A 21,582-nucleotide genomic window follows, 5' to 3' on the forward strand; every position below is an offset into this window, starting at 1 on the left:
CTGGACGGGTTGCGAGAGGCGCCACGGCGGCACCAGGAGAGCAGGTGGGGGCTGGCCAGGGGGGAGGAGGGACCCCCGGGGCGCCCCTCGCTCCCAGGTGCCACCCGCCCCCGTCGGCCGGCTCCCGGGGTGCCGCGGGCGCCGTCTGCGGGGAACCAGCTTCTGAGCTGGCCCGCGGAGCCCAGCGGGTCCCCAGGGGCCACCGTGGTCACTGCTCTGCCTGCCCCCTGCCAGAGCCCGGAGCGGGGGTCCCCTCCATGGGGGTCCCATCCCGGGGAGGGTGCTATCCCATGGGAAGGGATCACAGCCCAGGGGGTCCTATTTGGGGGTCCCATCCTGGGGGTCCGACCCCGGGGTCCCAGGTGGGGGGAGTCCCTTGCAGGGGGTCCCATTCTGGAGGCCCCATCTTGGGGGACCCTTCCAGGGGGTCCCCTCCAGGGAGTCCCAGGTTGGGGGTCCCATCCTGGAGGGTCTCATCCCAGTGGGCCCATCCCAGAGCTCGTGTTTCTGTGTGTTTATACACCCCGGTGTGCGTGTGTGCACCCAGGCATGCATGCCCAAACCTGTGCACGCGCACATGCACTTGCACACACCTGTGTCTGCCAGGGCAGGTAGGCACGTCGGCGGACACCTGGCTGCCGGTGCGCCCGGTGTCTCTGTGCATGTGCACGTGTGTGCACGCACACGTTTGCGTGCCGGCGCAGGCCCCAGCATGCGCACGTGGGTGCGTACCGGTGCACAGCGCCGGCCTCGTGCGGGCGTTTCTGCGTGCGCCAGCCTGCGGGAGGAAGCTGCGCGGCAGCGTGCGCACCCGCACGTGTCTGCACACACGTCCCTGTGCACGTGCTCGTGTGTGCATGCACGCCCCTGTGCACGCACCCTCGTGTGCACACTCACCGGTGTGCACGTGCTCGTATGTGCACGCACGCCCCTGTGCACGCACCCCCATGCACACACACCGGTGTGCACGCGCTCGTGTGTGCATGCGTGCCCTCGTGCACACGCCCCCGGGTGCACGCGCTCGTGTGTGCACGTGCGCCCACGTGCATGCGCTCCCCTGTGCACGCGCCCTTGTGTGCACGCGCACCCCGTGCACGAGTGCCCCCGCGCGTGCACACCCGTGCGCCCGGGCACCGCGGGCACGCGCGCCCCTTGCACGCGCGCGCCCCTGTGCGCACGCGCGGACCTTTGCCCGGGGGAGGGGGAGGAGCGGCTCCCTCCCCCCCCCGCGCTCCTCGCGCCGCAGGTGTCGGGGGCGGCCCGGCCCCTTTAAGGGGGCGGTGCCCGCCCCGCCCGGCCCCTCCCCGCGGCCCCGCCCCGCCCCGCGCGCCGCACCGGCTCCGGTGGGGCACGGTACGGGTGCCGGCACGGCAGGGTACGGGTGCCGCCGGGGGTCATGGCGCGGCGCCGGCGGCTGCTGCTGGTGCTGGGCGCGCTGGTGCTGGGCGCGCTGCTCCGCGCCGCCGCCGCCTTCAACCTCGACACCGCCTTCCCCGTGCTCAAGGAGGGCGCGACCCGCCGCGGCTTCTTCGGCTTCTCCGTGGCGCTGCACCGGCAGACCGAGCGGCGGGAGCGGTACCTGTGAGTGCGGGGGCCGCGGCCGGGCCTGCCCGCCCGGGGACACCGGGGGAGAGGGGGGGGGGGTCCCGGGAAGTGGGGCCCTGGGGGCGTAGGGGGCCGGAGGAGAGGGGGGTCCCGGGGATTTGGGGGCTGCGGAGGGACGTGCCGGGCAGGGGGCTTCAGGGGTGGGGGGCGCTATGGGTGTGCGGGGGGGTTGGGGGGTCCCGGGGTGGGAGGGGGGTTTCCAGGCCTTTAGGGGCTGGAGCGGGGAGGGGTCCCGGGGCTTTGGGTGCTGGACGGGGGTGCACCGGGGGGGGCGAGGTGAGGAGGGGTGTCCCGGTGTTTAGGTGCTGGGGTGGGGGTATTTGGGGGGGGCGAGATGAGGAGGGGTGTCCCGGTGTCTAGGTGCTGGAGTGGGGAGGGGGGTCCCTTGCATGACGAGAGGGTCCCGGGGGGGCTCTGTGCCCCACGGTGAAGGGAGACGTGTGCTCTGAAATAGCCCCTTGGCTGTTTATCCCCTCCTCGCAGCTCCGGGCTGTGCCCTCTCCTGGGATGTGTGTGTGGGGGGGTCCCATCCTGACCCCCCAGGCTTCCCCCCGCACCCCTATTCGCCAGGCAGGAGGGTCCCTGGTGCCGGGCACGGGTGTCCTGTGCAGCGTCCGGGCGCGGGAGCCTGGTGCCGCAGGGCACGTCCGGCGTGCTGGGCAGAGACGCGCTCTGACGGCGCCCGCCGGCACGGAGGCTGGGAGCGGCCCTGGCCACGCTGGGATCGCCCGATACGCTGTGGGCAGCCCAGGGTTGTACCTGCCTGTGGGCTCGCAGCACCGCCTGGGCTGAACTTTATCTGGGGCGATTGCGAAGCCTCTCGCCTGCCCCCTCTCCCGCTTTCGCAGCCCGCTCGCGAGGCTGCTCTCCTGTCTAGCAGCCGTGCGTCTGTTTTGCTGGGAGCCCTCAGAAACCTGTTGAACTGTAATTCCTGCTGCCGCGTTAAGCCCCAACAAAAGCCCTTTTCAGCTAGTGCATTCTCCTTGTTAACCCACCACGGTCTCTCTCCGTGCCCTTCCCGATCCCCCTGTGGCCAGCATCCCCGACTCCCTTTGCACCTAGCGCCCTGGCAGGAGGTTCGAGTTGTGTGTGCGTGCTGGGGAGAAGGAGCCAGCGCAGCGCGCAGGTTGGGCTGGGTTTTTCTCTGGCCTCGGGGCACGGGTTTTTGCTGGCTCACCCTCCCGTGCAACTCCTGCTGTGAGCCAAAACGCGAGGCTGCAGGGGCCCTTTGGTGGCTGGGCTGGGATGGCTCCGTCTTTTCCATCTTGCCCGGCACCGTGTGCCCGTAGCAGGACGGACCCGTGGCAGCTGCAGGACGGAGGCATGCGCTCCGCATTCCAGAGATGCATTTCGGACGCTCGCCCTGCCGTGGGCTGTTTTGCTGCTGCCGATGAGGAGGGAGTGAAAGGGTTCCCCGCAGAACGGCTGCGGGGGCCGAGGAGCGGGCTGTGTGCCCCGGGGACCTCGCCTCGCCGTGGGGACCCGCTGGCTCCTGTCCGCGGCCGGCTTCCCCTGGCTCCGGAGGCATTGGAGCAGCCAGCGGCGAGGCGAGGGAGATTGAGGTTGGGTTCCCAGCCGGGCACTAGGGCCGGTCGGCTCTCGGGGACGTTGGCAGCGGCTGTCGCTTTGTTTCTGGGGCGGTTTGGGGGCTCTGGCCCAGGCAGGGGCTTGCGATCCCCCTGCGTGTGTCTGAGCATGATGCTGCAGGGGCTTCGCCATCTCCCAGGGAAAGACTTTGGAGCGTGAAACCCCTGGAGGCTTTGCACTGCCCTTCCCTTGGGCTCCCTGCTCTGCCTGGTCCCGCTGTGGGGGGACGGGTCCCTTCTGAGCCCTCCTGCTTCCCGGCTGAGCCTCGCGCGCGTGGGCAGCGGATCTGGCCGAGGCCGGGCTCTGCGGGGCGGCTGCGCCCCGGCCCTCGCTGCTCCGCGCAGGCAGGACGGGGCTGAGGTGAGTGTGGGCGGCTCCCACCTCGCCGAGGCCTCGCACGCTCGCTGCGGGCAGATTTGGGGAAGAGCTCGCCTCTTGCGGAAGTCGCAGGAGCTCGATACCAGACTTGGTGTCCCGACAACCCACCGCCCTTCCCATGGGCAGGTGGGGGGACCACGTTCCCCTTCCAGGCCCTGTGCTCCCTGCCTGGGTCGCTGGGACTGAACCGGAGGCCTCTGGGCTCCCGCGTGGGACAGCTCAGAAATGAGGATTTGGGGGAACAGCCAGATCGGCTCGTGGTGGCACACGGCCCACCCTGGCTCTGCCACCTCTGTGTCCCCATGGCTGCCCAGGGGCTGGGAGCAGGGCAGAGCTCTGCTGTCTTAGGGCCAAAAGAGGTCCAGAGTCTACTCCATCGATGGAGGCTGCTTGTCGTCCCCAATTGGGGACATTGGGAATGGCTGTATCCAGGCTTTCCGCCCCGTTTCTGGTGGACGCGGTGAGCTGGGACCTGAGCAGGTTTGCCAGCCGGCTCCCCGACCTCCTCTGCGCCGTTGTCTTGCAGCCAGGCTGTGGCAAACGAGCGTCGGCCCTCAGCTTCCTCCCCGAGGCGCCTGCGGCCTGGGCATGCGAGCGGAGGTGGTGAAGAGCCAGAATGCTGCGCCCGGGGGGGGGGTTGCTCCCCTCCCTCAGCCCCGGCGGGCTCAGCCTCCGCTCAGTCGTCAGCCAGGTGTCAAATCCAGTGCAAAGAGCCTTGCCGGAGCCCTGAAGCAGGCGGATGGAGGCCTCTTCCCTGTGCCCTTTGCTCTCTCCTGGCCCAGCTCGGCTCCAAAGGGTGCCGCACCCTGCGCGGGCCCTCGCAGGTGCAACCCGCCGCCGCCTGGGTGGGGGCCGGAAAGGGCTGTTTCCTGCCGCTGTTGTCTCTGCCACTCGCGGTGTTTTTTGTGCGCCCTGCACAGGGCTCAGGATCGCAGTGGAGGCTGCGGAGGAAGGGCCGACCGGCCCCCGTTGCGGGTGTCGGGCTGGGGCGCTCGCTGCCGGTCCTCTTTCCCAGGCTGAGCAGTTGTCACTGATGGAGGGACCCGGTGCAGACCACGGAGCGGTGATTCACTGTGGCTGTGGTCCGCCCTGGGACAAGAGGGATCTCCAGAGCTGGTGGAGATCCCCTTGCGCACAACTGGCGTTTCCGACCTCCCAGCAGGGCTAAGCCAGCTACTTCCCGACCCTCCGCTCGCCGCCCGCTGGAGGGCTGGCCCGGGGCCAGCGTGACGCTGGAGTCCCCCGCGCTCGGGGAGGCGACTCGAGCGTCTCATGTCCCGGAGCCGTGTCCATGCAAAGGTTTGTTTGCTTGCTCCTCCCCCGGCCAGGTGAAGGCTAAGTGGATGTGGCAGGCGTTATCTGACTTGCCGAAAGATTGCAAGAAACTCTGACGCGAGCTCCTTCGCCTGCGTGCGCTGGCTCCTGTTCCTAGAGGCTCCGGCCGAGCAGCTTCGGGGGGAAGCGGCTGAGCAGCTCCAGCGAGGGGTTGGGTTGGCAGGACCTGACGATGCCGTGCGAGGCTCAGCACGGCAGCGAGGTGCTGGGGGAAACCCGACTCGTGCCAGGCTTGGGGATTTCTGAACCCTGTGGGGAAACCGAGGCCAGGGAGGCCACGGGTCCAGTGCGCACAGTCCGGGAGGGGAAGGGAGCACCAGGGCCTTGGGCAGGAGGCAGCATCCACCTCCACAGCCTGCTCAGTGCCTCGGTTTCTCTCTTGTGTCTTCCTCGTCTGTGGGGGACGAGAGGTTCTGCCCTGGCACTTGGGGGCCTTTACGGCTTCTGAGGACCTGAGAAATGGCAATCCGGAGGCAGCAGCTCCCGGCTGGCTGGTTGGGAATGGGGAGAGCACAGCTGGTAGCAGAGATGGGTTAATTCCCTGCTTGCCCTCCCCCCCCATCTCCCTTCGGGGACTTCTGCTAATTCAGGAAACGCGCTTGCATGTTTTTCTGCTGATTGCCAGAACTGGCGTGGCCGAACTCCCCCCTCCTTGGCCAGGGCCTGTCGAAAACTGCCGGGGTGCTTCAAGGCTGCGTCTCCTTGGCAAGCAGGGAACGGCTGCTCGGCAGCGGTGACGGCGCCCACGGATTGATCCGTCTCTCGCTGTTGGTCTGGGCCCAAGGATGCTTCGAAGAGGCATTTCTCTCCCTCACCCACTTCCTTTCCGGCGTGTGCATCAGCAGATTTGTGTGCTCAGGGCTCCTGGGGGCTGTCTTAGAGGATCGATTGTAGAAGGGCCCCCCCCCGCATCGCAAATGTTTCGGCCCCGGTGTAACCGCACCGGAGGCGAACGTGCAGGAGTCGGGGAGGCGGTGGATGGCTACCGGCTGGCCCCGAGCAGCGAGCCTCGGGCGAGCTGTGGGCTGTGCCGGGGACACCCCTTGGTGCGTTTGCCTTTGGGGGCGAGGAGGGCTCGATGGGGGCTCTACCCCGGCGCCACGTGCGGCCGGGTTGCAGAGCTTAGGTCTGCACCCTGCGCTAGCTCCAGCAGCCATCGCAGGGTGATGTTTGGGTGCAAAGCCCTGGGGAGGGTCCCTGCAACCCCCCCTGGCCCCGATTCTGCCTGCGAACAGGGAACAGGGATTGGACTTGCTGTCAACTTCCCCCCGCTCCGGGTTTCTCAGTGTCCAGCTGTCCTGGGGAGGGAGAGGACGCCGTGCGGAAGCTGGAGCCTGATCCCTCTCGCACGTGCCTGCGTGCTCTTCCCCTTGCGCCTCTTTGCGTTTGTCACCCGGCGAGTGTCCGGAGATGGATGAGCTGCTTCGCTTGCTCCGGCGGGCTGCAGAGCAGCAGATGCAGCTGCCGTGCCGGAGCCCCGGCCAGGCGGCCTGACCCACGGCCTTCATCATCCTCCCTCGCCGGGGCCAGCCCTCCTGGGGCTGCGCGCTCGGCCGGGCACCTCCGAGGACCCACCGGGGCTCTGGCCCCTCCTGGCCACCCTTGGGGGGATGTTTGGGGAAGGGGTTTGACAGACGCCCTGTGAGCTGCGGTGGAGCTCTTTCCTTTCCGGCTCACGCCTGCGGCATCCACAAGGAGAGAGGGAACCAGCCCTGGGGGAGGCAGGTGGGGGCTGCTGTCAGGAGCAGGGCTGGGGGTCCATATACCGCTTTTTGGGAGCGTGCAGCTTGCAGGGCACATCAAACCCCTACACGTTTTCGTGCAGCGCCCTTTGGGGGAGCAAAGGGGCTGAGCCGTTACGAGCCCGTGGTACCGGATTGCATCGGGTTTGCAATTGCTCCCGCCGTCTCAGCTCCTCTTGCTGTAGCCTGGGCTGGATCCCGCTTCGCTCTCCGGTTTGGGCTGGCTGCTGCATTTCGGGGCTGGTTAGCGCTGTGATGCTGAGGCCAGGCGGGAGTCATCTCTCCCCCTCTCCTAGCCTTGGCCCGTGCCTGCAGGGAGGCCCTGCAGCTCCATCCTCCCTCCCGCTTTACCAGGGCGGATTAGGACAGGGCACGGCCTTTTGCATTCTTGCCTCCCTCCCTTCCCTTCCTCCCCCTCCTGCTGCTGTTTGACCATCCTGGAGTTGCTCCATCGTCTGGAAAGGATGCTGCTCTTGGAGCACAAGGCCTTGGCTGAGCCTCGGCTCCTCCTCCCACGGCCCTGGAGTCCTGGGTACGGGACTGGTGCCCCCACCAGGACCACTGGCCTGGGACCGACGCCACAACTGGTTCTGCCCTCCCTGAGATGGGAGCCCAGGCGTCCCAGCTCTTGACTTTTCTCCCATGCCAGGTCTCCAAGGTAGCTGGGCTCTCTTGTGGGGCAGGTTGGGCCATGCGTGGATAGAGGGGACAGATGTGCACGTTCCCTCCTGCCCTGGAGCCTCCAGCATCCCAAGGGCCCCCCAAATCTGTTAAACGTGTCCCCCCAGCACCCCTGCTCCATCCAGAGCCCCGAGCCTGCGGGTGGGCTGGCTTGCTGGGAAGTCTTGGCCAGAGGCAGCGAGACATTCGAGCCGCCCCGGTTTGGGTTGGCTCCCTGCCCCCCTCCTGGAGGACCTGCTGAGCTTGGCCGTGGAGGAGTGACCATGGCCGTGATGGGTGGGAACGGCTCCGCTTGGAGCTGGGATCTGGCCAAGCCAGGACCACCCGCCGAGCCCAGGGAGCCTGGGGGTACGTCCTGGCAGTGGGCGTCCCGGCCCCGCAAGGTGCAGGGGGCTGCGCGATGCCCTGGAGGGGCTGTCCGTGCTCCAGGGAGCCTCAACCACAGCGTGGTGGCACCTGAGGGCTCCCACTGGGGCCATTCGAGTGTCCCCTGGTCGCAGCTGAGTTTCTCTGGTGTCTGGGACGCGTTGTCCCTGCCAGGCGCTGCCCGAGGCGTGTTGCAAGGGGGGAGCCCAGCAGGAGGGGGTCCTGCGTTATCTCGTCCCACCTGGCGCGTTCCCGCAGCTCTCCTCGGCTATGGTGGGGCTCCAGAGGCAGGATCCCGGGCTGAACGGCCCTGGGCACGCGGGTCTCGGGGCAGCACTGCCCGAGGGCAGAGCAGGAGCCTCCCGGACTCCTGGGTTCTCTCTGCAGCCCTGAGTCACAGGGCAGCTGCACTGAGTCACTTCCCCTTGAGGTAAGAGGGGACAATAGTGCCTTGTTGTCCCCCCCACATCGCTCCTCTCCCCAAAGGTGGTGTGTTGGGGGAGGAATTAGGGAGGCACATTCCTTTTGTGTGGAGCATCCCAGACTGGAAAAAACGCGGGAGAGAACAGCCTCCCCTCTCTGTGTGCGCATCGGCCTTCAGGCTCAGCAGGTCCCCCTTTTCCTGGGAGCAGCGGGCACCTCTGGCATCCCCATCCCTCCGCGGCGGCTGAGCCGTGCCAAGGGGGGAGCTGAGCCCCGGGCCGTCTCACCCAGCATCTCCTCGCGCTCCGCTGGGGGCTCTTTTGAAGCCGGATGACTCTGTCCGCCCCGCTCCAGCATCTCGCTGACTCAGCCGGAGCGAAGCCGCTGGCGGTGCCCGGTGCCAGCTGGGCGCGCGGGGCCCCGGCGTGCCGGGGCGGGGGCTGCCTGGGGCCCTGCATTCCTCCTGCGCCTGTGCTTTGAGTCACCCGCCCCAGCAAGCGCCGGTGCTGCCGGGACGTGCCCGCGCTCCCGGCCTCGCATTGTTCAGCCCTGCCCGAGCGCGGCCTCCTCTCCCAAAGCGGTCTGCTGTCTCCCCGTCGTGCCCTTTCCCGTGGCACCGTGGGGAAGTCGGCACGGACACTGGGCTTGGATTTCCCCCCCGGGGGAGGATGGGGACAGCAAGCTGACCTTGCCTCTGTCCTCTGTGTGAGCTGGTGCTTTGGGACGGAGAAGCAGTCGGAAGACGGACTGCGCTGAGAACGGGCCTGCTCGCTACTTGAGTGCTCTCTGATAAGATCTGCTGGTGTTCGGGGCTGTGGCAACTACCTGGGCACTGTGGCTCCGCCTGGCAGCCCGCTTCCGCTCTCCGCGTGTTTGGGAAAGCTTTTCCTGTGCTGGCACGGCGCTGCCGTGCCTCCTCCTCACCATTGTCTTCAGGGCCCTGAAGGACTTCCCGGCGGAAAGGTCGGCCTTTCCGGAGCCCCCGGAGGCACGCCGTGTCCTGCTGCCGTCCCCGAGCCCCGTGGCAGGGCTGCGGGCGCCCTGTCCTGCCGCCGCCCGAGGGCTGGGGCGCTGCCAGAGCCTCTTTCCCTGCGCGGGTGCAGGTGGGGGCTGCAAACCCCTCGGGGCAGAGGGGGGGCCGGCAGCGGCGCTGATCCCTGCTTGCACGTCGCCCCTGCGATCGGCCGGCGGGAATTGCTTTAGGCGGGTGCTGGGGTCCCTTTTGCTCCTTCTTCAGCATCGTGTTAAAGCACCTGGGGGTGTCAGTGCCTGTGGAGCCAGGCCGTGGGCCTTACGGCGTTCCCGTGGAGCCGCGCTCCCCCCGGGCACCCGTGCCCCTCCAGGGCCGCTGACTCGCTCCCCCCTGCGTGGCTCCGCTGTGACTCAGCGGGGACCTGAGTCACCCCAGGAACCCCCCCCGCACACCCCGGCCTCCACGGGACCCCCTGCGCCGCCTTGCCAGGCGGACGGGATGAGACAAGCCCGGATTCCTGCAGGAAAGGGGAAAGCACGTGTGCGTGCGTGCACATCCGTGCGCCTCCGGCAGCTAATCCGTGCTCCGCTCTGCCGCACCTTCCTTCCCAAAGATCCTCTCCCTGCCCAGCCCCGCATCTCGCCGGCTCTGCCTCTCCGCTCGCCCCCCCCCCCAACCCCGACCTCGGGGTCTCTCCCTCCCCTCGCTGGCGTTGCATCCGGCTGCCTGTGTTTATCGCAGCATTCCTCGGCAAGCCGCGCGCTGGCACAGCCGCGAGAGGCAGCGAGCCTGTCGGCCGGCCGCGGACACGGCGCAGCTGTGCCGCGCCGAGGCCTGGGCCCCGCCAGCGGCTCAAAGGTTGGCTGGGAAAGGCTCTGGCTGTTTACACACGCGTGGGGCCCTGGCGTCCTCTTCCCGGCGCTGACGACGACCGAGTCGTGCCGAATCGCTCTGCGTTTCCATTCCCCTGCCTTGCCCGGCGTCCTGCAGCCCAAGCCCCGCGTTGCCCGGCCCTGCCTGAGCTGGGAACACCGTGCATGCAAGGCACGGTTCGCAGGCGCCATCCAAGCCTGCCGTTCCCACACCCCCGCGTGCGCTGGGATTGAGTGGCTTTGCAGTGAGCTCAGGCTGGGAATGGAGCCGGCGCAGAGCGCGTCCGTCAATCCGTCCTGCTACCCGGAGGGGGAGCCTTGCCCCGGCTGCCGTAGCCCTTTGAGGCAGCTCCCCACCTTCCAGCGCACATGTGCTCGGGCACCCGGCCGCGCGCGCCGCTGCCAGGGGGGAAGGAGAGAGGCTGGTCGCTGCCAGCGGTGTAATGAGCCCTGCACGTGTCCGCGCTCACGTCGGTACGGGGTCCCCAGGCAACCCCGGTTCCTGCTACTGTTTCAGACCCGGGGGTGGAGGGAGCCATGGAGATGGAGCCAGGGCGGCCCCGTCTCCCTGCCACAGCGAGGGGGTCGGAGGCTCGGGGAGGGCTGGCACGGCGCGCTCCGGGAAGTGTTGTCTCGTGGCTGATTCAGCTCCCCGGAGAGGGCCCGTTTCCCAGCACGGCGTGGGACTTGGCTCGGGTTCCTCTCGGCTGGGACGTGGAGGGATGCCAGCTCGCGCTCAGCCTTCCCGCGCCTGCACCGCGGAGGGCGGGAGATCCCAGGCCGCGGGAGCACGTGGGACGCTCGTGCTAGCGGGGGGGCCCCCGTCCCGCTCCCGCTCCCTCCGAGGAACCGCCAGCCTGGCTCTCCCCCACGGTAGTCTGCCTGGTTTCTGCACCGCCAAGCGAGGTGGAGGGCTTTGGGGCAGGCGAAGGCCAGGGAGGCGCGTGCCGATCGCTGCCTCCCGTCACATGCCCCTCTTCCCTCTGCTCCCCCCAGGCTGCTGGTCGGGGCGCCCCAAGATGTGGACCCGGAGAACGGCACGCGGACGGGCGCCGTCTACTCCTGCCCCCTCACCGCCTCCAAAAGCGACTGCCAGAGGCTCGATATTGAGTTGAAGAGTACGTGAGTGCCCCCAAGCACCCTGCGGCACCCCTGGTACCCCCCATCCCAACGCTCCCTCGCTCCCGTCCTCCAGCCAGGCCCCTGTTCCTCTGTCGATGCCCACCACAGAGAGGGCAAGGGCTGCCCTGGGAAAAGCCCCATCTGGCCCCTGGGTGGAAGGGGGGTTTCTCCATGTTTTTGCCTGCCGCGTCCCCTGGGTCCGGAGGTCTCGTTGTGCCACGTTCCCGACTCTCACGCCGTGTCTCCTCTGGCTTAGGTGAGCCGGACAAGTACATCATCGAGGACATGTGGCTGGGAGTGACGGTGGTCAGCCAGCGGCAGCCAGCTGGGAGGGTGCTGGTGAGTGCGCGTGGACCTTCGCACACCCTGTGTCGGCCCTCGCAGCTGTGCCGGCGGCTGCGTGTCACCTCTCTCTTCCCCTGTCCCCTTGGCCAGGGACCTGTGGGAAGCTGTGGGGTGACGTGTGGGCAGAGAGACCCAGCCCTGCAGTGGTGGCACTGGGACGGAGGGGGCTATAGCCCCCCAGTTTGCGGGTGCCCTGGGCGCTGAGGCCGGGCTGTGCCGGCAGGCCTGCGCTCACCGCTACACGAAGGTGCTGTGGTCGGGCAGCGAGGACCAGCGGCGCATGGTGGGCAAGTGCTACGTGCGGGGCAACGACCTGCGCCTCAACATCAGCGACGAGTGGCAGACCTACCACAACGAGATGTGCAACTCCAACACGGACGCCGAGGAGACGGGCATGTGCCAGATGGGCACCAGCGCTGGCTTCACCACCAACACCATCTACTTCGGGGCGCCCGGCGCCTACAACTGGCAAGGTGTGCGGGCATGGCCCCTGCCTGGGCAGGGACGGGGCAAACAGCCCGTGTGCACGTGCGTGTGCCTCTGTGCGCGTGTGTGCTCGTCTGCGTGCCCATGCATGCGTGCCGCTGCGATGGGCGAGCGTGTCTGCATGCCTCCGAGCGCGTACGCCTGCGTGTGCGCTCGCACGCGGGACCACTCCGGGCAGCGGGGGGCAGCAGGCTGGTGGCGAGGGGCTGATACCTGCTCTGCTCTTGCAGGTACCGACTACATGCTGCAGCGGGAGATGTGGGACCTGCACGACTTCTCCTACCCCAACGAAAAGAATGGCAACATCTACATAGGTGGGGAGCAGGGCACTGGGCTTCCCCCCAGTTCCTTGGCGGCTCTGGAGGGATTTGGGTCTGGAGGAGGTTTGGGGGATGAGGAGTTAGGGAGAACTTGGAGAAGGGCATGGGGTTTGGGGATGTCGGGGGATTCCCTGGGGCGGCCGTGCCCCGGCGGGGGTCCCGTCGCTGGCCCCCGGCTCACCCGCGGGATTTGGCCGCAGGGTACACGGTGGAGATGGGCAGCGCTGTGCTGCAGCAGAACGCGGTGACAGTGGTGTCGGGCGCTCCGCGGTACCAGCACAAGGGCGCCGTGTACCTGCTGAGCCGCAGCCCCCAGCACACCCTGGAGAAGAGCCTGCTGCTCCCCGGCCACCAGGTCGGCTCCTACTTCGGCAGCGCCGTGGCCCTGGCGGACCTCAACAACGACGAGTGAGTTTGGCAGGGCTGGGCCCCCCCAGCTCTGGGGGATGGTGGTCTCTCCTGGGGCATCCCTTAGCTCAGAGGGGTCTCTGTGGGTCGCAGCCTGGGGTGGGTATTGATGGGAGTCTCCATCCTCTTTGTGGGGGCTTTTGGCTCACTTCAGGGGTCTCACTGCTCTTTAGGGGGAGTATGTCTTCCTGCAGCTTTCGGGGGTCCCCACCTCTTCTGGGGAGGTCTCCCCCCTTTCCCTGGGGGACACCTGGGTTTGTCAGGGTGGGGTGTTACGAAGAGGGGTCTGCCCACGCTGCTGGCCTGCGTCGCAGCCCCCCAGCCCTGACCTGCCCCTCGGCCCTGCAGGTGGCAGGACCTGGTGGTGGGAGCCCCCTACTACTTCAAGCGGAAGCAGGAGGTGGGGGGCGCCGTGTACGTGTACATGAACGAGGTGGGGGGCTTCCGGCCCGAGCCCAGCCTGGTGCTCACCGGCCCCAGCTACTCCGCCTTTGGCTTCGCTGTGGCCAGCATCGGGGACATCAACCAGGACGGCTTCCAGGGTGAGGGGCTGGGGGACCCCGTTGCAGGGGGACCCCAGGGTGTGTGGCATGGTGGGGTTGGGGTGCAGCGGGGCTGCCTCTGGGGGTGCAGGGGGGATCTTTGGGGTATGAGGGGGATCCCACTTGGGGGGTATAATGAGCTTTGGGGAGATGGAGGTCTCTGGGGAAGGCCTGGGGTGGTCAGGAAGGGGTGGGGGTGTTCAAGGAAGAGAAGGCGTGGGTGAGAATGGGGTGGGGGGATTGAGGAGGCGCTGAGGAAGCACCAGAGGTGCTGCGGGGCAGCCCCTACCCCATCCCCATGGGACTGACCTTTCTCTTCTCCCCACAGATATCGCTGTGGGGGCTCCTTTTGAGGGGCCCGGCAAGGTCTACATCTACCACAGCAGTGCAGAAGGACTGCTGGACAAACCCCGGCAGGTAACAGCCCCATGGGGCAGGGGGGCTCCCTCAGCTGGCAGAGGGGGGGCTGGACTGCCTCTGAGCATCCTCCAGTCCAGGGGTGGGATGCAGGGGGATCTCCAGATCCGCGGGGCTGATGTGGTGCTGCTGAGCAGTGGGTGACCCCCCTCAATTCTACCGTGCCCCCCAGGTGATCAGCGGCTCAGATCTGGGCCCCGCCAGCATGCGAACCTTCGGGTACTCGCTTAGTGGGGGGCTGGATGTGGACAGCAACTCCTACCCCGACCTCCTGGTGGGCAGCTTGGCGGACAGGATTGCCCTGCTCAGGTAAGGGAGCAGGGATCGGTGGACGTCCTTGAGCCCTCTGTCCTGGCACTGCCACCTCCCTGCCCTGGGGACTGTCCCTGCCTTTTCAAGCACCCCGCTCCCCCCGCGAGGTGGGCACGCGTGTGCCGAGGGGGAGCCTGGTCCCACTTTAGGAGGCTCAGCCGAGCCCTGTCTTGCTGCCCAGAGCTCGTCCTGTGATCAACATCCTGAACAAGACCTTGGCGGTGAACCCCAGCAAGGTGGACCCTGCCTGGTGCACCCCTGACTCCTGGTAAGGCCCCCCGGCATGGTCGGTCCCACTCACGGCGCCGCACCGCGGACGCGTGGGCTGCGGGGTGCTGCAGGCGGCTCTGCTCACAGCCCCGTTTCCCCCCACAGTATCAAGGTGACCGTCTGCTTCTCCTATAACCAGAGCGCTGGCGACCCCAAGTACAAGGAGAGGATCAGTGAGTGCACGGGGGGGACACGTTATGCGTGTGCGCACGGGAATGGGTCTGAGTGTGGGGGGGGGACGTACGCAGGCGCTTGTGCAAGGGTGCGTGCAGAAGGGGTGCGTCGGGGGACACGCTTGCATGCAGGGGGTGCGTGTGCACCCGTCTATGGGGGAGGATATGAGCCGTGGGTGTGGGATGTGTACACGCACATGCGTGTAGGGGATATGCGTGCACACGGGTGACTGTGTTCACGTGTACGTGTGTGCAGGGGGACACGCAGCTGTGTGACCCCCACGGCACTGCTTTCCCCCCCGCAGACCTGGAGTACACGTTAGAGGCTGACAAGGACCGGCACCCCCCCAGGGTGAAGTTTTTGGAGACGCACTCTGCCACCTACCGCGGCATCTTCCGTATGCCTGACACCCGCTGCGAAACCAAGGAGCTCCTGCTGGTGGTGAGTGGGTGTGAGTGCATGCATGTGCGTCTGGATGTGTGCGTGTGTGCGCTACGAGTTGTTCTGCTCGTGACACTGGATCGGGGAACCAGATCCTGGAAGATAGAAGGGGGGATGGTGAGGTGCAGAGGCTTCTGGGAGCAGAGGGATCAGGGCATTTTCCAGCAGGAAAAGAGATCTGAATTCAGGCTACAGCTGCAGTGAGTTTGATGGGTCTTGTAGACAGGGGTGTGGAGCAGGAACTGATGCCTCTAGATGTGGCCGGAGGCTGCTTTGCTGTGGCTGGAGCTGGAGAAGGGACAGGGAGAGAGTCAGTGCTTTACTGTGATTTCCTCCATCCCACAGGAGAACATCCGGGACAAGCTACACCCCATCATGCTCTCCATGAACTACTCGCTGCTGGAGAGGCCCAGGACCTTCCAGCTGGGCCTCCACTCCCTCAACGCCTTCCCCGTCCTCAACGAGGACCAGTCCCACGAGAACGAGACTAAGGTGCCACGCGGAGCGGGCGAACAGGCCGGGTGGGGGCATGGACTCTGTGCAGGCATCCTGGGGGCATGGGGGGGCCCTCCAGGCTCTGCCCATGCCTCAGTGTCCCCATGTGTAAACGGGAGCAGGCGCAGCCCCAAGGGCTGGGCTGTGAGTGCCCCTCTGGGCCCGGCTCTGTGCTTTGGGGATCGGAGAAGGGATGGGTGCTGACACGGAGACGTCCTTGTCCCTCAGATCGAGTTCCAGAAGGAGTGTGGCATGGACAACAAGTGCTACAGCAACCTCCAGCTCCAGAGCAGCTTCGTCACTGACCAGAACCAGCCCCTGCCCAGGTGAGAACGGGCAGCCCCGGGTCTCTGTCCACCTCTCCTGTCTGCTGTGCCATCCCCTGCCCAGCCTAGGTCACCCCTCAGCCACAGCATCCCCATCCTGGCGTGTGCCAGCGTCTCCGTCTCACTGGGGTGGATTCATGCTGTGGTGGGTGGCACCATGTGGGCACCCCTGTGCTGAGCGGGGGCGGTCTCTGCTCGGCGCAGGCTGAACGGGACCCAGGTGCTGCAGTACAGCCGGGACATGCGGAAGCTGTACCTGAGCGTGAACATCACCAACACGCCCACCACGGCCTTCAACGGCGAAGATGCCCACGAGGCCCTGCTCAACATCACAGTGCCTGCAACCCTACTGCCCTCCTCTGTCCGCCCGGTAAGGGACGTCCTCCCCATTCTCCAACTGGAAAAGGGGCAAAGGCCCGGGCTTGGCACTGCCAGGATGTTCCTCACACTCTTCCCCTCCCCAGAGTGGGGCCTGTACCTTTGCGGAGACAGTGCTGTGTGAGCTGGGCAACCCCTTCAAGAGGAACCAGAGGGTGAGTGCTCTCCTCAGGCCCACCTGAGCCCCGCCTGGGGACTCTGTAGGCAGGCAGGGGTCTGGCCATGCTGCTCCAAAGTCCGTCTGTGTTGCAGGCAGAGCTGATCATCACCTTTGAGGCCATTGGGATCACATTGGACACACGAGAGGTCTTGGTGTGGCTGGACCTATCCACGTGAGTGTCCCTGGGCAGGCAAGGGTGGCTGGAAGCAGGGGCTGGGGAAAAGGTGCCTGGAAGGATGTTGGCTCCTCGTTCAGTGAGTGGAAATGCGACTGCCTTTGGGGCAGAGCACAGCTGTGTAGCAAGAGCCCTCAGCTGCTCCACGAGAGAATTGGAAAACAGTTGAGCTGCTAAACCCAGCAGGGCTCCTGGAGCTGGCAAGACAAGGCACCCCCAAGGCTCTTGCTGGGAAGATGGGGGGCTCCCCATGCTGTTCAGCGGAGGGAGACGCTGACCCTGGGGTGGTGTCTTGCAGGCAAAGCACCCAGGAGGACCTGCAGCCCGTGCTGGCCAAGCTGCTGGTGGATTATAGCATCCAGTCGTCGCTGACCATGTGAGTGTGGCAGGGCTGTGACCCGTGTCCCTCTGTGCCCTCTGCGTCCAGCCCAGCAGCCCAGGCAGTGCACCCTGCTCTTTCCCCTGGTGGAGGGTGGGTGCCCACAGAAACCCAGTGCTTTGGCCCGAATTTGGCTGTGCCTGGAGCGAGCACAGCCTGGTGCATCCACGAATCAGGCACGTAGATGCCATGGAGATCAGCCATGCCCTGATCTCCAGCCCCAGAGATGCTCCCTCCCTTCTCCGCCCCCTTCACCATGCATGTCCCCCTTGTCCTGTCCCCAGAGCCTCCTCCCACGTCCAGTCGCACTTCAGCGGGACGGTGGTGGGCGAGTCGGCCATGCAGAGAGAGCAGGACGTGGGCAGCGCCCTCACCTTCGACTTCCAGGTGAGGCCAGTGCGCAGCGGGGCAGCCGGTCCTGGCGGCGTCGAAGTGGTGGGGTTGGGACAGGGGCAGCTCCTTCCCCGGTGCCACCAGGCTTTGCTTTGCAGGTGACCACCAAGGGAGAGTCGCTGGGTACCCTGGGCACCATCCTGCTCGGTTTTGAGTGGCCCTACGAGATCCCCAATGGCAAATGGCTCCTGTACCCCACGGAGATCCTCGTCAACAACAACGAGACCTGCCAACCCCCCGGGGGAGTCATTAACCCCCTCAACCTCACTGTGAGTGTCCTCATCACTGGTGCTTTGCAGGTGTCCAGGCTCTGCCCTCTCCAGGGTGAGCATGACCTGCAGAATGGCAGGACATGCCTGTGCCCCTGCTTCAGTGTTTCCAGCCCTGTTCACCCTTGTTTGATCAGGGTTGCCCGGGCTCTAACAGGGTTCATTCCTTTCCAGCTCCTGGAGGACAAGGTCCCATCCCGGCAGAGACGTGAGCTGGAGGGATTGCAGCTGGCAGAGCCCCCCATCACCCTGGCCACCGCCAAGAAGGCCAAGTCGGAGGTGGTGCTGGTGAGTGGGGCCTGGGGATGGTCCTGGGGGCCTCCGGCTTTGGGGGACGGAGGGGCTGGGGGTCTGGTACCTACGTGCCCTCCACCAGCGCTGCTGGGACGGGGACGGGATGCAGGTGCCTCTGGACACGGTTGCGGGCTGGGGACGCAGCGCACGCTTCTGGCTGCAGCCACTGGGCGGCAGTTGTCTCTTGCAGGGTGCTCACAGGCAGTGACATGCGCACAGCAATGCGCAGAGCGACACACAGCAACACACGCAGCTACCTGTGAGCACAGTCTGCCGCTACAGGCAGCTACAGGTGTGTGTATGCAGTCACGCATAGGGTTGCACACATCCTCCCATGCAGCGACGTACCTGCACACACAGAGCTACACGTTTATGCAGCAGCATGCGCATAGTGACTCGTGTACACACAGCACAGCTCGTTACGTGTGTATGCAACACAGCTGCACGCTTGTACATGCAGTGACACCGAATTGCGTGTGTGTACACACATGCACAATGCACCCAGCTGTAGTCACACATGCACAAACGCATCTCTGAAGGTCACACACACAGCTACACACACGTATAGTTAGGCATGTGGAGCGTATGCAGCTGTAGCCACATACGTGCACAGTTACAGCCCGCTGCGCAACGGCACGTGCACAGGCATAGCTGCACGCGTGTGTGCGCAGTGATACGCTCACTTGCACGCACCAGCTCCCCTGTCCGGTGTTGGTGCGTGGCATACTGCGCTGGCAAGGTGCTCTGCAGACTCTGGGGCTGTGCACCCCCCTGAGCGCCCCCTCCCTCCTCCCAGAGCTGCTCCAAGGGCACAGCCCACTGCATCTGGTTCGAGTGCCCCGTCCACGACACCCAGCACCCCACCACCTTCAGCATCCGCGCCCGCGTGTGGAACAGCACCTTCATCGAGGTCAGTGCAGGGCCCTGCGGTTCGGCTTTGTGGGGGGCAGTGGGTGCTGGCAGAGCTGGGTCAGCTCTGAGGTCAGGGCTGGGCTGCTCCTCCCAGGGAGCTAGGGACGCTGCTGAAACAAGGCACTGAGTTTGCCAGGTCTCAGCTCAGCAACTATCATCCATCCCTCACCCTGTTCCCAGCAGCAGGGGTTGGAAGGGGTGAGGTTGGTATGGCTGCCTGGAGATGGGGTGTCCTCTGCTCTGGGACTCTTGGGGCCACCAGCTAAGTGCCAGTGGTCCTGGCAGTCCCGAGACCCCTCCATCACCTGTGTGCCCCCAGGAGTACAGCGATTTTGACCGGGTGAAGGTGGATGGCACAGCAACGCTGTTCCTCCGGACCCACGTCCCCACCATCAACATGAAGAACCACACAGTGCGGGTGAGTCACACCAGAGCCTCTGACTGGAACGGGCTGGGACTGGGGTTACTGGGAGCTCCCCCCAGCCCAGGCCCCCTTCCCCCAGTGAGCCTTTTCTTGGCCTTTCCAGTTCTCTGTGGACGTTGACTCGGAGCTGACGGAGGAGCAGCCAGCCGAGATTGCGCTGTGGTTGGTGCTGGTGTCCGTGGCGGCCGGGCTGCTGCTGCTAGGGCTGATCATCGTCCTGCTGTGGAAGGTGAGCACCTCGTCGACGCTGCTCCCAGCCTGGCAGGTGTCTGGATCCCCCTGTCCTGCGGGCAAGTGGTGCAGGAGCTGCTGTGAGACCTGACGTGCTCATGTCACCGATGGCTGGTGATTCTCCACCTGGATGTGGGATGCTCACGGACGGCTCCAGGCAGCAAAACTCAGGCAGAGGCATGAGAAACCGCCTCTCCGGATGGCCACGGGCAGCCCCTCCGGGTGGGAGCTGGCCCAGGAGGAGGCCATATACAGGATGCAGAAACGCACCCACCTCTGGGGTGGAACGAGCCTGCTGCCACTGTGTGGCCAAGGAGGGAGAGCAGAAAGAGCAGATCGAAGGCCCTGCCCCTCCCGGAGTAGGGAGACATGGCAAAATATTGCGGGAGTCGAAACAGCCGAGGCAGGGCTGGACGATGGCACCTCCTTGTCCCTCGCCTCCTCCTGCAGCATCAGGTCTCTCACAGCTGCAGGGGCCTCATCCTGCCCTTCTCTTTGGCTCCCAGCTCCTCCCTGCAGCGGTGCAGGGTGTGGGGGTCCCTGACCCCCCGAGGACCCCCCCCACTCTCTGGCCAGGAGGGGTTGCATGGGACCAGCCAGGTGCTGTCCCTCCGCAGCATCTGCAGGGCCCCCCACCCTGTGTCCCCAAGGACGAGCCCTCAGCAGGGTGCAGCTCTTGGCCCGCTGCTCCTCTGCCCCTACCCTGGGCAGGTGGCTCCCAGCCGCCCCTCTCTGTCATCTCCCAGCCATTCCCTGGATGTGGCCACTTCTGGGCCAGAGCGTTCCCACTCTGGGCCCCTCGTCCGTGTCCCCTGACCCGTGTCGCCTCCTTCCTCGCAGTGCGGTTTCTTCCGGCGGGCCAACACGCGGGCCATGTACGAAGCCAAGGGCCAGAAGGCGGAGATGAAGATCCAGCCGTCTGAAACGGAGCGGCTGACGGACGACTACTAGCTGGGGGCAGCCCCGTTGCCCCCGAGCACCCACTCCACCCGCTTGGTAATGCCCCGGACCCTCATTCCCTGCGTCCTGCTGGGCCGGCTGCAGCGGGACCCTCCTTCTCTCCAGCCTCCTCCGCTCTCCCTTCACTGCTCCATCCCTTCCTGCCGGGCCCTATAGGGCCCCCATAGGGGTGCAAGGTCTCCGTGTGCATCTCCCTCGAGCCGCTCCAGGACAGTTTTTCCTTTCCGTCTTCGAGGCCACGGGCCTTGCTTGGCCTCTGCCCCATGAGAGTCCCGGAGCGGCTGGGACAGAGGCAGGAGACGGCCTCCTCGGGGTGTTCGTCACCACGGGCCGGCTGCAAAGGTGAACGGCTCGTGCGAAGCATCAGGCTGGTGCACAGCACCCACGGCAGAGAGGAAGCCGAGGCACGCGCTGCGCGGCGGGCGAGGGGTCCTGTCCCCCTTCGCCGGCTCTGGATCCTCTTTTCACTCTCCGCCTGTCTGATCTGTCTCTGGGCTCCGGTTTCTCCTCCCGGTTTCTCTCCTCTGTCCCCCGTCCCTGCGTTAACCTGCTCCTTCCTTCTCCCCCCGCAGTGCGACTTCTTCCAGCGGACTCGCTACTACCGGATCATGCCCAAGTACCACGCGGTGAGGATCCGGCAGGAGCAGCGCTACCAGCCTGGCGGCCTCCTGCCCCGCCGGCGCAAGAAACACTGGGTAACAAGCTGGCAGGAGCCAGAGAAGTACTACTGACCCCCCCGCCCTCACCCCCGCCAGCGGGGCCGGGGGCCGCGCGCGTCCCCGCCGAGCCGTCGGGCGAGGGGAGCACGAGGACTGGTTTTACTTTGCACAAGGGGATCTTTTCCTGCCCGTATCCGCCTCCCCGTTGCCCAGGGAGGTGGCTGCGTCCCCGCGCTCGCTCGCGTGCCCTCCCGTACGCTTCCCCGTGCCCTCTTGTGCACGACCCGCCTCTCGCACGCTCGCACCTCGCGCTCCCGACGGGAGGGCTGCTGCGGCGCGGGGCTGAGCCCGACGCGTCCCCCCGCCTTCCTCGACACGATCGCTGCTGGTCTCACTAGTGCCTTCCCCCCGCGGCAGCAGCCTCGCGCCCTCCGTGCGCCGGCGGGGCTGCCGCGCGCAGACACTCCTCCCTGCCGGGTGTCCAAGACACGTCCTCGCACGCCGGGACACGCTCGCGCACCCCGCGTCTCCCCGAGCCCCCCGGCGCCTCTGGGGGCGACGTGAATGACCCCCTGTGTGTCCCCCGCTTCCCTCCGCGCTGACCGCGGGACTCTGCTCGGCTCGCGCCGGGGCCGCGTGTTGCACGGGGACGGGGTGCAGTGGGAGGGCAGAGCCTTCCTCCCCTGCCTCCTCCTCCCCAAAGCAGCACGGGAGCCTGATCCCGCACA

General features: G+C 66.7%; 1 protein-coding gene across 1 annotated transcript; it reads left to right on the forward strand.

Annotated features, from left to right (window-relative positions):
* The first annotated feature begins 1,360 nt into the window (after positions 1 to 1,360).
* Positions 1,361 to 20,853, forward strand: ITGA3 (integrin subunit alpha 3). The gene is made up of 26 exons (XM_067312112.1): positions 1,361 to 1,581; positions 10,959 to 11,080; positions 11,341 to 11,423; positions 11,653 to 11,902; positions 12,146 to 12,229; positions 12,436 to 12,643; positions 12,992 to 13,185; positions 13,514 to 13,602; positions 13,775 to 13,911; positions 14,096 to 14,182; positions 14,290 to 14,357; positions 14,663 to 14,799; positions 15,145 to 15,291; positions 15,523 to 15,620; positions 15,825 to 15,990; positions 16,085 to 16,153; positions 16,251 to 16,330; positions 16,632 to 16,709; positions 16,997 to 17,099; positions 17,204 to 17,374; positions 17,549 to 17,662; positions 18,465 to 18,578; positions 18,900 to 18,998; positions 19,108 to 19,233; positions 20,076 to 20,231; positions 20,768 to 20,853. The coding sequence occupies exons 1-25, from the start codon at positions 1,397 to 1,399 to the stop codon at positions 20,184 to 20,186; spliced, it is 3,120 nt and encodes a 1,039-aa protein (XP_067168213.1). The 5' UTR covers positions 1,361 to 1,396; the 3' UTR covers positions 20,187 to 20,231; positions 20,768 to 20,853.
* The last annotated feature ends 729 nt before the right edge of the window (positions 20,854 to 21,582 follow it).

This window comes from Apteryx mantelli, chromosome 28 (genome assembly GCF_036417845.1).
Source record: "Apteryx mantelli isolate bAptMan1 chromosome 28, bAptMan1.hap1, whole genome shotgun sequence".
NCBI classification, from domain to species: Eukaryota; Metazoa; Chordata; class Aves; order Apterygiformes; family Apterygidae; genus Apteryx; species Apteryx mantelli.

Excerpts from the sequence above, each read along its gene's own strand:
- ITGA3 (XM_067312112.1), top strand. The coding sequence starts at position 1,397 with ATGGCGCGGCGCCGGCGGCTGCTGCTGGTGCTGGGCGCGCTGGTGCTG. Across the intron at positions 15,991-16,084 it reads TGCCCTCCTCTGTCCGCCCG|AGTGGGGCCTGTACCTTTGC; the intron begins GTAAGGGACGTC and ends TCCCCTCCCCAG. Across the intron at positions 17,663-18,464 it reads CCAAGTCGGAGGTGGTGCTG|AGCTGCTCCAAGGGCACAGC; the intron begins GTGAGTGGGGCC and ends CCCTCCTCCCAG.